Source organism: Salmo salar, chromosome ssa13 (genome assembly GCF_905237065.1).
Source record: "Salmo salar chromosome ssa13, Ssal_v3.1, whole genome shotgun sequence".
In the NCBI taxonomy this organism is placed as follows: domain Eukaryota; kingdom Metazoa; phylum Chordata; class Actinopteri; order Salmoniformes; family Salmonidae; genus Salmo; species Salmo salar.
The window spans coordinates 56,141,049-56,155,429 of record NC_059454.1 but is presented as its reverse complement, the minus strand read 5'-3'; the positions used below and the strand labels follow the sequence as shown (position 1 = coordinate 56,155,429).

Here is a 14,381-nt window from a genome sequence, read left to right as displayed (position 1 = left end):
AGAGCAACTGGCGGTAAAAGAACTGAGCACAGAAATCAGAGATATGCTGCAGCAGGTAACTTCGATTGTAAACCACATCTACTGCACGCACGCCTGATGCAAAACTATGTAGATATATGGGATCTGAGCATGACAATGTTCTATTTCACATCAAGGCTTGGTGGTTATTAAGGGGGAGGGTTGGAAAGACTTTTTCGAATTGAGAGAGGAACTGTTGTCATTCCCAATGGATGACTTTCTGTGTAATGAAAAGAAAATAACAGAAAACAGCATCAGTATGTCCCACACGAGTGATGACTGCTCACCTCCAATGCTTGGAAGACCACTTTGGGATGGACCTACTTCCCAATCCATTTGACTGTGATCCTGGCTAAGTTGACATGCCGGTAAGTGAAATCGAACAGCTGATAGTGCTGTTATGTGACCGAATGCTGCAGACAACGCATTCACGGGTCACTATGGAGGAGTTTTGTTTCCTGACTCAAATGGAATACCCTGCCATCTTCCTCTGAGCATTAATGCTGCATTTAAAACAACTGGCAAACTCGGAACTGGGAACTCGGAAATCTCTTACTTCCGAATTCAGTGCGTTCAAGACAACTAGGAACTTGGAAAGAAATGAGCTCCGACTGGGAAAATTCTTTTGAAAGGACATCCAACTTGGAATTCCAACTTGGGAATTCTGGTCTCATTCTAGAGCTCTGAATTTTTGACCTTAAGATCACTGACGTCATGATTTGACCTCCTATGTTTCAGAGTTCCCAGTTGTCTTGAAAGCACCATAAAACTCATGGTATGCTACCCCTCACCAGCTCATATCTGTGTGAAACTAGATTCAGTGCTCTCGTCTACATTAAAACCAAATATCGATCCAGGTTAGATGTGGCTGCAGAGATGAGGTGCGCACTGTTGATCATGCCCCCTGACTTTGAGAAGCTCCGACGCAAAATGCTTCAAACACACCCATCTCATTAGTGGTGGTGAGATAAGATACATTTCTGTATGTCAGACTAATTCGCAATTGACTGCCCCACATTAACAGTATGTGATGGTGAGTTGAGAAGACAATCAGAAATGCTGCTAGAATGTTTTTCAATTGACTGCCATAGCCCCAAATAAAAAAGTCAACATTGACTGTTAATTACATGGGTGGGGTCTCCAGAATATTCAGATACCAAAATTGGGTCATGGGCCTAAAAGGTTTCAAACACAGTATGTAGTGTTTGACATTCATTTTTACGTTTAGGATGCAATTTAGGCAGCGTTGCATTTTTGCAACTGTGGGTCTCACAGGCTTAATAGTACATTACGTGTACATGTTTTTGACATACTCTCTTATTTTTCAGTACATGTTTCAAACATAATATAGAGATGATTTGATTCCTCAGATTTGATTCATCAGCTTCCACAAGGATGAAGAACATACTACTAATGAATTGGTAGCGTGATGGGAGGTCTTGTTCCTTGCCTAGATAATTATATCATGACAATACACATTTTTACATGATGTACTACAGCGTTTCCCAAACTCGGTTCTGGGACCCCAAGGGGTGCACATTTTGGTTTTTGCCCTAACACTACACAGCTGATTCATCAAAGCTTGAAGATTAGTTGATTATTTGAATCAAAATGTGCACCCCTTGGGGTCCCAGAACCGAGTTTGGGAAACGCTGTAGTACGTCATGTAAAAATGGGTATTGTCATGATATAATTATCAAGGTACAAATCTGTCGTTCTGCCCCTGAACAAGACAGTTAACCTACTGTTCCTAGGCCGTCATTGAAAATAAGAATTTGTTCTTAACTGACCTGCCTAGTTAAATAAAAAATAAATAAAATAAAGATAGAGAGATGACATTAAAAATACATTGGAACAATGTGTGGAAGAGTGCCTCTCAGACTAATAAACAGTGTACACCCTTATGTTTCCCGAATGCTGGGCTTGCCGTTTCCTGAGGTTCTTCACCAAGAGAAAAGAAATGGGCTCATAAAGTTTTTATGAAAACAAACACAAGGCAACGGCCAATACTAACTTCTAAAAGTTATTCAAGATACTTATTTCTGACTTAACATGATCTTAGGAAAATAAAATAGAATCAGAATATTCAAGAATGCAACCGGTCCGCCATTTGTACACACATATAGAGTATGAAATACATTACATGGAAATGCAAAGTGTGTTTGGTTTCTGAGAGTGAGTGCGTGTGGGTGTGTTTGTTGCCATTCTCAATTTACCTTTTAGATTGGAATCATATAGCACCACCTACCGAGAACCTTGGTCATGAACTCCACCTTAGCAGTTTATTCCCAAGGCGCCATATCCAACACCACCACTAGAGGAAGTATAAGTATACACTCTCCTTGCTTGAATGACAAGTTCACAAACATTGACATGTCATATATCCTCTGCCTCTAGAGTTGTTTGACGTTACATTGATGGTCAAAGTGTCAAAAGAGCATGGCATCACAATAAATCACAATAATGGTTAAACCCTTATTTTAAATTTGTATTTCTTATTATTTTTATTTTTTGCTTCAGTTTATTTTAGTAAATACTTTCTTGACACTTTTTTCTTAAAACTGCATTGTTGGTTAAGGGCTTCACTGTTAGGGCTACACCTGTTGTATTCGGCACATGTGACAAATACAATTTGATTTATTTAGAACAAATATAGAGCATTGTTTCAATAGCTAAAGAACTACTCCCTCAAGTAATATAGCGCCAACCTGACATTTCCAAACAGATCCTCGAACATCTCTACCAATCTGCTGTTCATTAAACTGATTGCTTGACTATGCTGAGGGTTTGCCTCGCTGCCTTGTTTTGATTAAAGGGAAGCTCATAAATAGAGTGCTGCCTATAAATGATTTCCTCATTACATCAAAGTCACACGGGAAATTGTAAGCAGCTCTTACAATTGCCACAAAGGCAGCTACCTTTATGGGATTAGTCCCCTGATGAATGATATATAACAAGGCAGGAAGGAGGACCATAAAACATGACCAATCTGGCTCTCCAAACCAATGGTGTTTCACACAATTGGAAGTGCTGTGGAAGCCGGATACAGTTGACTAAAACCAATAACATTAAGGTCAATTAGTCCCGAGAATGATGCTCGGGAAGTAATAGGCCTACTACTGCCATCTAAAACCTGGTGAGTTTAAATTGCAGTCTTCCAACAACTTTTGTCATTGAAATAACCCAAAGGTATGACGCACATCACTGTTTGATGAGACAGGCACATCTTTACTTATCGTTCCACAGATTATTGCTGAAGTCAGTGCTTTAGTGCTTTCAGAACATGAAGGGAGAGAGATGGTATAGTGTAGATGCTGTGGTTTGGGACTCTGTAGTTCTCCATTTCAACTGATATTACGCACAATATGTCATCACATGAAATGAATTCAATAATATTACTTACTGGAAGCAGAACACTGCAAATATCATCAACATTTCATCAAACATTATTTTAAAATGACATTCACTGATGGTTTATGGTTTACAAAAGTGTTATGATAACTGGAATTATCTGAATACCTGACTTTTTAGTGCTTACATTTGAGGGTTGTCAAATATTGACTTTAACATTAGAAACCACGCCACGCCATGCAACCATGACAAAATGTAGGTCATGTTCAATTTCAAAGATGTAGATACGTCACAACATATTCTTACACACATAATATCTCAATAAGCAAACATGTTTTAAAAGCCTTTTTAATTTTGGTCCATGCAAATGAGATACATTGCTGATATTAAAAACATTTATAAAACTACATCCCGTAGCTCCTTGCAATGGAACCTTCAGATTAAAGTATAAAAGGTATAAATAACATTTTGGAACTTTTGCCACATTTGAGCTACATGTTATAAATACGAAACATGAATCACACAATAAATTCATTTCCTGCATAAACATTTAAGAGTGAAAGTATAATAAATAAGTATGCACAAATTAAACTCAGACTACACACGTCTTATGAAACAGAAGTGCTGAATATAATTTGTTGCTACAGTCAAATCCAATGTAAAAAATATCAATTCGGAATTAGTCAAAAAATATCAACAATTTTGAATGAGTTGAGTTTGAGTTGAGTTTATGAAAAAACTAAGACAACCCTTCAGTATGGAATGAAAGCGGTCTAAAATCCAACCTATCGGTCTGTTTTCAAGGAGAGGTGAAACAAGGCAGACCTGAAGTTTGGATCCACCCCGGCCCAAACAGAATCATGATAATCAGACCTAAGCTGAATCTTCGACGCTAGATACTGACAAGTGTAATGACAGTAATACAACAACATTAGATCAATACCACAGAGACAATTGGATAAAGGGAACATTTGCATTGGAATATATTACATAAAGTAAAACAGAACCACTAGTTGATTTAGCCTGGATGGCCAAATCGTTATCCATCCGCAGAAGAAAAATAAGAAACCAGCAAAACAATTCATTGAGGTCTTTAAGGCTCTTTGGTGAGTGAGGCACTGTATTTTCAGGTGTGTTTATGAAAGAAAATCATCTCCATTTCAGTGTTGTTTTTGTAGCAAGGAGAAAAAGTTAGTATTAAAAAGAGTGATGTCCGAGTGTCCAACACTAATATCAACAGAAGAAGCTTATATTCCTCTCTATCTTCATGTTAGGTGATACATGCTGTATCCCAGTGGCGTAGCGTACAGTCCCATAGGTGAGAGGGGCAGCATTGGTCGGTTGTAGGGGTAGGACTGTCCGTACAGGGAGACAGCTGTGTGAAGTTGGGCACCCAGGGGCATGGGTAACGTAAAGCCCGGGTGAAGCACAGGTTTGGCAGCCATTTTGAGCTTCTCCAGCTCGGCCTCCTGTAGTCTCTTGGCCTTGGCCCGGCGGTTCTGGAACCAAATCTTGACCTGAGTCTCAGTCAGGGTCAGAGAGCTGGAGAACTCGGCCCGCTCTGCGATGGACAGGTACTGCTTCTGACGAAACTTACGCTCCAGAGCCAGCAGCTGGGAGGTGGTGAAAGGAGTACGAGGCTTTCTATTGGTCTTGTGCTTTCTCAGCGGACAGGTAGGACTCATCTGCCCTAGAGAGAGAGAGCGAGAGAGAGAGAGAGAGAGAGAGAGAGAGAGAGAGAGAGAGAGAGAGAGAGAGAGAGAGAGAGAGAGAGAGAGAGAGAGAGAGAGAGAGAGAGAGAGAGAGAGAGAGAGAGAGAGAGTCAGAGTCAATACTAATTTAATGTAACAAATGGATACTTGAGTGAGAAAGTAAATGTACTTAATATGGAGGAGATTAGTGCTATTTGTTGGAATGATTTTAAGTCATCTCAATCACACTCCACACTGCCCTTTCCCACTTGACAAAAGAACACCTATGTGAGAATGCAGTTCACTGACTACAGCTCAGCGTTCAACACCATAGTGCCCACAAAGCTCATCACTAAGCTAAGGACCCTGGGACTAAACACCTCCCTCTGCAACTGGATCCTGGACTTCCTGACGGGCCGGGCCCAGGTGGTAAGGGTAGGCAACAACACATCTGCCACGCTGATGGTATGGCAAATGCTCTACATCTGACCGTAAGGCGCTACAGAGGATAGTGCATACGGCCCAGTACATCACTGGGACCAAGCTTCCTGCCATGCAGGACCTATATACTAGGCGGTGTCAGAGGAAGGCCCAAAAAATGTCAAAGACTCCAGTCACCCCAGTCATAGACTGTTCTCTCTGTTACCCCACGGTAAGCGGTACCAGAGCGCCAAGTCTAGGTCCAAAAGGCTCCTTAACAGCTTCTACTACCCAAGCCATAATCAAATAGCCACACGGACTATTTACATTGAACCGCCCTTTTTTTACACTGCTGCTACTCACTGTTTATTATCTATGCATAGTCACTTTACCCCTACCTACATGTACAAATTACCTCGACTAACCTGTTCCCCCACACATTGACTTCGGTATTGTTATTTTATTGTGTTACTTTTAATAAAATTCTTGGTTTATTTTATTTAGTAAATATTTTCTTAACTCTATTTCTTGAACTGCATTGTTGGTTAAGGGCTTGTAAGTAAGCATTTCACGGTAAGGTTGTATTCAGCGCATGTGACAAATACAATTTGATTTGAATTACACACAAACCACATAAACAAAAATGTATGTGGATATACTAATAAAACACACAAATCAATGTAAGGGTTTGAAGACCTGCCTGATATGCCAAAAAAGATACATAGAAATACATCTTATTATCCCAAATAAAGAATACAAATTGTTGAATATTGTTTTCAAATGAAAGATTATGTTTCATGTTAGACCCACAGTAAGCCATTTATTAACTCAACTAATGTTGTAAAGACCCAGGCCTGTTTTTCCTAATACTTATTTTTCACGTATTGGTTTAATAAATAGAATGTCAAGACTTAAGTTATCGTACGTTTTTTTTCTACACAAGCATTCAGATATAGCCTAATTAATTAGGCATATACATAAAAGTGATTACTTGCAAAAAGCTTTTTAGTTGACACCCTGTCAAATAAATTGAATGTATTGCCATGCAATATTGTGAGACAGCACAAACCAATTCAATGGGTCGATTTGATTAGTATTTTACCATATGATATATATATATATATTAATCTCTAAATAAATAATAAGTTATGATAAATAGTGAGGTAAGAAGTACACATGTATAAATATTCCAAATGTGTTCCAATTACTTAAAAGAAGCAGATTTGTATATCTCAATTTAACTGAAATTCTCCCACGTGAGTCTCCAAAAGTTACTCACGAGTTTGCGCTGAGAATCTTGGGCTCATATCCCAGGGAGCACAGTCATCCGGCTCGGAGGACTCCGACTTTACGGGCGATGGTGGAATAAAGTGCTTTCGGATTCCCTCGGGAGGGCTATATGTCTCTCTGCACAGGTACGGAGAGTTCTGAGTCTTTGAAAATGTAACCACAGAGACATTGTCGGGTTTGCTTGTAAACTCACTATGAGTCTTTCTACCCGACATTATAGCCTCTACACTGAAGGGATGATAGTGTGTAGTCACTTGAGTTTTGCGGTCATCCATCGTGCTCTCCCGCTCGGGTCGGCTGTCCTCCTCCGATGAACTGCTATCCCTCAAACTCACATGGGTAGACATTTCCCCCTTAGTATGTCCCAATGGCACTCGGCAAGACTGACTGACAGTCGTAGTTACAGGTGGCGTTCAGAGTATCAGGACCCAAGCTGTCAAGTGTGGGGGTGAGTAAAATAATCACGTGGCGCCAGTGGAACTTTCGGCCAATCGCAGCGCTGCCAAAATGTAGGAGAGGACCTTATTACCATTGATTGGTCTCTCACACAAGAGTTCAAAATATATGTAGTACATCACATGCATTTACTGTGACGGATAACTGCAAACCTAACCTCAAGAGGTGTAAACACAGGCCCCATGCAGATAATTATGAAAGAGATAAACACAATTGACCAATCTCCATTGGGATATGCCTTTTCCTGATTGCAAAACGTTGTTGGTGCCTCAAACCAGGATACACACATTTGGTGGGAAAATGCTTTCTTGCAGCCCTAGTCCGTATCATGCTCTCTTAAAGCTGCAATATGTCACTTTTTGGGCGACCCACCAAATCCACATAGAAATGATAGTTATAGATCTGTCATTCTTATTGAAAGCAAGTCTAAGAAGCGGTAGATATGTTCTATGTATGCTATTTCTATGTCTCCCGTTCTTAAGTTTCAAACAGCTGAAAATACAATATTTCTGGTTATGGAAAAGATAATGTATTTCACAGTAGTTTGATGGTACAATGACTCTCTACACTATGCTTGCTTGTTTTGTCACATAAACTAAAATTAAGGGAACTATTAGAATGTTAGCATCCAGGAAATGGTGGAGCGATTTCTGCACTGTGCATCTTTAAAGCTAGAATCCTTAGTTGCTAAATCCATTTTTTTGACTTTTGAATTAATTATATATAACCATTGATTATTGAAGAATGTTGTACCCCATCACATCCCAAAATATAAGCTTATGTTACTGTTTGTAAACAATGTAAATATAAAGAAAGAACACGGTATAGCCACAAAACACGGTTAAAACTATAATTTTGATATCATGGATGGTCAGTCCTTGCATCCATAGCTTTGTCTATTAAGTGGGGATACATTTCTCCAGGCCCATCCCTCATCTTTTTACCAAAAACGCTTTGTTATTGTTTCAATTAAGCATTTTAGCTTTAAACGAAGTAGGCCTAGTTATTCTTCATCAAATATGCATGACCTTTGAAGAAGTGTGAATACCATCACATACATTTTTGGGGGGGCAATTTTTAGAGCAGTCTTGAATTAATCTACCAGTAAAAGTTGCTATTGGCAAGTGATTCTGAGACTCAGATTTGTCACTTTCAAATTTATGCCAAACAAAAACCAATGATTGCAAAGTTAAACAAAACATTGAACTCTATGCACAATGACTACTTTTAGCAATGTCCAATAAACGTTTTACAAAAACACATTTACTTGAAGAACAGTGCAGATGCAAAGTTTGTTAACAGAATGACGGTTTGTGCTGTTTGTCCCATCATTTGTATCTGCACTGTTCTTCAAGTAGATGTGTTTTTATACAATTTTCTGTGGAAATTGTTAACAGTAGTCATTTTGCATAGAGTTATATGGTTTGTTTAACTTTGCAATCATTGGATTTTGTGAAACATCTGAGTCTCAGCATCACTCTGTCAACATGGAATTGCCTACAAAATGTTTCTGTAAAAATCATTGATCCCTACAGTAGGCTGTGTTGAAATGAAAATGACTTCACCTATAACAGCTGTACCTATGATAATACAGTAGACTACAGAATTTGCTCAGTGCTAAAATATTTTCTCAGTCACTTTGGTTATGTTTTCAAGATTCACAGCCCTGATTCCAATAGCCAAATAAGTTAGTGTGATAAAACAAAAACGTTAATCAAATTCCTGACAATAATGAACTATGATCAAATGTGTTTCTCTTATTATGTAATATTACATTTCCACACAAAAACCTTTGCAAATTGTTCCACTGGAAATAAACAGCCACTATTTGAGAATCACAAGGTCTATCCCAAACTCAGCTGCCCAGTTTGACTGGTAAGAGAAGTCATGCATGCGCTGGGGGCCTACAGGGCTGGGACTGAGCGAGGGCGCCGTTCCCATGAGGCTGTGCGTTATTAAACAGGGTGATTTCACAGATAATCTGAGGTTTGCGAAGGCGCCAGTAAGCGGGCAGATGAAAGCCTCGCTCCTCAGGGGAGAAACTGTTGCAGTTGTGCGGCTCCACTCAGGAGCCACCTCCCCACTTGCTCTGGTCACGCCCCCACCCTCAGGCACCTTGTCGATCACAGTCCCGGGCCTTGCTACACACAGCCTGTCATAGGATTAAGTGGTAGTGAGACATGTAAACTACATGTAGCCAATAGTCAGCTCAATGCAATAATGCTATGGAAACTGATATGTGAGTAAGGAAAAAGAGTGACTGAAGCCGTGTACAAACCGAACATAGACCAAGGAGATTTTCAGCAGGAGGAATCCCCTTGAGTGTTGGTAGTCTAGGGTCCTCAGAAAAATCATTACTTTTAACATAATCTCTTTGGGTTTGATAAAAAAAAGAGGGGGGAAACAATCTGCCTGAAAAGCGGAGGAGGAAAAACACCAGAAGACAGCTTCTGGTTTTGTTGGTATGTTTGGACACACCTCGAGCATTGTAATTACAGTCTGCACTTTGAAGTGGTGAAATGAAGGACTGTGTAATAAACTGGGTCTCTTACACTCACAGCCATTGGGCCCACTTTATGGACACTCTGACCCAAATGCACATTAAGTGCATACTGATACTTTAAAGGATTCTCAATAGATAAACTCATGTGTAATGTTGGAAGATTGGTATAGTTTTTAACATGAGAAACAGTGGAGGCTGCTGAGGGGAGGACTGCTTATAATAATGACTGGAATGGAGTGTAATGGCTGGAATGTGTTTGATACCATTCCATTAACTCCATTCCAGCCATTATTATGACCCGTCCTCCCCTCAGCAGCCTCCACTGATGTGCAAATAGGAATGTACCATATTAATAGAAGGTTCATCTCTCTTGGTTGGTTTGTTGCTGTGCCAAATACTTAAATACTTCACTCTACTGTCGCTATTGTTGCACAGAAACATACATCTTGCAAGCTAAGAAGTGATGATTTTTGATAGATCAAAATATAACCCTGAACTAATATTTGAAACTATGGGAAAAAAGGGAGGACTTTACATTGACACACAATAAAGTGGTAATAACATGGAAAGAGTGTTGTTACAAGTGATATGCCGACATTGAATACATTATTTGCCCAGATATCACTTATTTTCTGTATATTATTCTTATTCTCACATACCGGAAAATGTATTTACCTGATATAAGGTGCATAATACATGACAATAATACTGCATATTGGCCTGAAAAACAAGTCCTGTGTAGAAGCCCTCTCTCTCCAGAAAGGTCAGGCACCTTGTCAAACTCGCAGAGCATGTTTAAATGAAGGGCGTTCAGTTAAGCCAAACGCTGTCATCACATTGTTTTCCTTAACACCTTAGTGTTCAGGAGCCCTGGTCTTTCAAACAAGCTTTAGCTGCAATGAACCTGAATTACTACCTTCAATAGGTGAATGTTTCCAGCTCCAATTAGCTGCAAGCAGAGGAGACTGCTATTCAGCAGGCAAAGAATGATTCTGCAATGTAAAAAATAAATAAAAATGGATGCTCACTTTGCTAATGACATCTGAAGATGTAATCTGTTGTTAGCCTCGGCTCCGTTGTTGTGGTTAAGTAAGCTGCTGATTGCAGGGCAACAATCAGCTGGTTGTTTTTTTAAATTAGCATTATTCATAACTGTAAAGGTGATACAGAAACTATGCATATTGCCAACAAAGAGGTAACTCTCAGTGGACTTGTGGCAAAACAACTCATGTAGTATTTTGGCAAACCTGTTCACTCAGGGAAAGTATTCCTGCCAAGCGCCACCTCATATCATTTCTGGAACTCTCACTGACAATAAAATACTGTGGTACTGTGTAAGTCACTACCAATTAAGGTCCATATCTTTACTCCACACCAACAGCTCCAAACTCATCATTATCAGACATTACTACCATTTCATAAATTTGCTATTGTACAGGGTTCAGAAAGTTAGGGCCTTTAAATAGAACATCTGCTGAAACATCACTGCCCAACATATATAAAAGGTGTGCATTCTTCCCTTTACAGACTAGTCATTACCCATCGCAATTACCGGTTCGAGGTGTTACAGCAAAGAGCTCAGGGAGTGTAGGCCTTACAGGCAACTCATGACTTATAGGCAACCACTACCAGAGTCTGCACAGACAATGGTCCAATGTTAAAATGAATGAGTGAAGATGCTAGTTCCAGTGCCAAGAGGCCTCAAGTCAACCCAAGCAGGGTTCCCATTCCAAACAAAAAAACATTGTTGAGGAGTGGAGGGTAGGGGCCCCTAGCTCCTTGGGCCTTTGCTGGAGCCCTCATATTAAAGGCCTGGAGATCTGCCATGCTCTGTAATCAGGGCACGATCAGAGCCCAGCCGCTGCGTCCCGGCTGATGGAGCCATTAGGTTTTATGACTCACCGTGTTCATGACTCCAGTTTCCGTGTCAGCCAGGGGGAGGGAGGAGTAAACCAAGGGGCCTCTCTCTCTCTAACATCCTTTGATTCCTGAGAGACAATGTCTTGATGATGTGCGACGGCTCCTCATTTACGACAGGGGTAGAAAACAAATAAACCGATGCTTGTTATTTTGTAGTGGTATTGAGATGGTGTAATTGTTTTTAAATGGGCAGGCAAGGATAAATGTTGGTGAGGCAGATTCCAGATTTCAGGGAAATGTACCTCCTAAAATTTTTTAAAAAAAAGCAGGAATCTCTGAAAGAGAAATCCTAGCATCGTTAAAAGTCGATGGTGGATGATGGTTTGAAGGGCCACAACTTTCCCAGCAGACAAACCAACCATACCCCTTGACTGCTCAGAAGATGTCATCTCAACATCCTAGCGAAGTATCCTAGTCTTTTTGTCTGTTTTTAGCTGGCCCACACTCTAAAAAGAAAAGGTTCCTGGAGTATCCTTTAAGGGTTCTTCAAATTGAAACTGTGGGAACCCCTATAAGTTCTTCGAAGAACCCCTTTTAAAGGATCCTTGAACAACATTTTTAATAACCTTTTGGGGTCATTTCTTTAACTGCCCCCCCCCCCTATTATTATTAATAATAATCGTACGCATAACAATAACAACAATAACCCAATATTTTAGTTCTCAGTGTTTATTGTGTTTTTAGTTGCAAAGCAGAATTCAAAATCCAAATATGAGGTCAACTCCCAGCAGAGCCACAAGTCCAATGGGTATATCCTCTGGTGTGAGGATGTTCATGTGTTGATGTTCTCCATATCCATAGCCAGCATTATTTTGCAGTGCATGGTGATTTAACAGGTTTCCTGTGAAATGAATCCAAAAAATCTGTGAATCCAAAAAATAGTAGTTATACAGATGATTAACAAAACTGATTAAGATGATTAACACTGTTTTGAAAATGCTTTTCATACGCATACCATGTCCATAATGTAGAGGCCTATGGGATATTACTTGAAGAGGTAAGGGAGGAGGATGGTAAATGTGATCAGCATAACATAACGTACCAATAGCAATTGACATACCTTTGTATACCTCCTCGTCTGTATACCTGCAGACACAAAAGTGAGCAGTTCAGTCATCTCCACCCAATACAGCTAGCCTTCAACATATTCTTATAGCCTACATATTCTTACCTCTTTGTTGATTGATATCCATTAAATTGTGTCCATTTTCTGTTTTTAGAAAGATTCACACACATGAAAATATAGATGATGTCATCATAAAACAATATCTATTTAGATCATACAAGGGACAAACAGTACCTTAAATTGAGATCTTTACATTTTTCAGTTAAGTGCCTGCACCTGCTGTCCTTTCAAATCCAAATGTTTCAGTTGGGCAGTTAGGTTCCTGCAAGAACCCCCACCAACTAAGGAGGTTCCTCTATGAACCCCACCTTCTATGGGGTTCTTGGAAGAACCTTTTGGGGGTCATTTTCAGTGCCAAGAACCGTAAGGTTCTTCAAAGAACATTGAAGATCTTAGAAGAACCCTTGTTGAATCCCTAATTTTTAGAGTGTATGGTTGGCGGGGGGGGCTCTCCTTTAGTCCAAAAGTAGGGGTTTGACATGTGCTGAGTGGTTCCGAACCATAAAGAAAGCACTTAAGAGAATAAACAAATGACTCCAGCAAATAAGGAAGACAAAACATCAATTTTATCTTAATGGTTTAGGCACCAATCATAAAAGAGACTAAAGGGACACAAAATGAGGTGCAAAACCATGTCATCTGACACCCGGACAGAGGGCGTCTCTGTATTAATACGATCCTTCCTGCCCCCTGGCCAGGGCAGACGTGCACCTCTGACTCGCCGCTGTTTAATGAGAAAGAGAGACGCCAGGCACAGTGGGACCAGCCCCAGTTGACTGGATGCCCCTCTGCCCCCGTCCCCCCTGTACCCCACCCCCTTTTCGTCTCCACCCGGCCCCCACTGGGGACTGGCCGGGACCCTCCGCCCACAAGTTCAAATGTCAGGGCCCCGGCGCGCGCCTTTGAAACAGGGGACACTGGGGCTGTAATTGATTGGCAGCTCTGCAATTACCAATGCCTTGCTTTTACGGCCTCACATAGGACCCCAATACAGAGAGTGCTAAGATTTCATGGCTGTGGGGACCTTTGTGTATGTTCCTGTTGTAGCTTAAGATGAATGCTATCTTCTCTCCAAATAGTTGCATTATTCATCTCATTAAGTTTGCTTGGCCTACTTGTCGCGGTTCTAAACTGGTCCTCAATTCTCCAGAGCAGAGGTTATAAAATGTAATGTTAGTTCAGTCTCATCCATTTCCTTTGTGGCAGCCAGCGAGGCTGTTTGTTTGTGTTGGTGGTGAATGTGATTATTACCGTTCCTGTCTGTGGTAAAGCTGAGTGGTGACAGTGTGTTGTGTTAGTCCTCTAAAGGACAGTCAGGTTGATTTCATTACAGTGATAGGACACATCTGCCCCCTTTTCATCTACTGGTTTCCCCCCTGCAATTTCAGGCCTTTTAAGTACTGCTGTCTCCTGATCTGAACATAATTGTTCACTGTAATACTATCCAGGAAATGGGCTGATCAACTCCAGATGCACAAACAAGGGGAGAGAGAGAGAGAGAGAGAGAGAGAGAGAGAGAGAGAGAGACACGCTAACCTCTACAATTAAAGGTTTCAACGCGATTTTTGAATTCATTATTCATAAAAGGTTGACCTGTGAATGTCAT

The 14,381-nt window shown here is 40.4% G+C and overlaps 1 protein-coding gene across 1 annotated transcript; it reads right to left on the bottom strand.

The window, feature by feature from the left end:
• Window positions 1-3,701: 3,701 nt before the first annotated feature.
• On the bottom strand, window positions 3,702-7,210 carry LOC106567452 (homeobox protein MSX-2). Its single transcript, XM_014136727.2, has 2 exons — window positions 6,760-7,210; window positions 3,702-5,059 (listed from the first exon to the last, which is right to left on the bottom strand). The coding sequence occupies exons 1-2, from the start codon at window positions 7,115-7,117 to the stop codon at window positions 4,635-4,637; spliced, it is 783 nt and encodes a 260-aa protein (XP_013992202.1). The 5' UTR covers window positions 7,118-7,210; the 3' UTR covers window positions 3,702-4,634.
• Window positions 7,211-14,381: the final 7,171 nt, after the last annotated feature.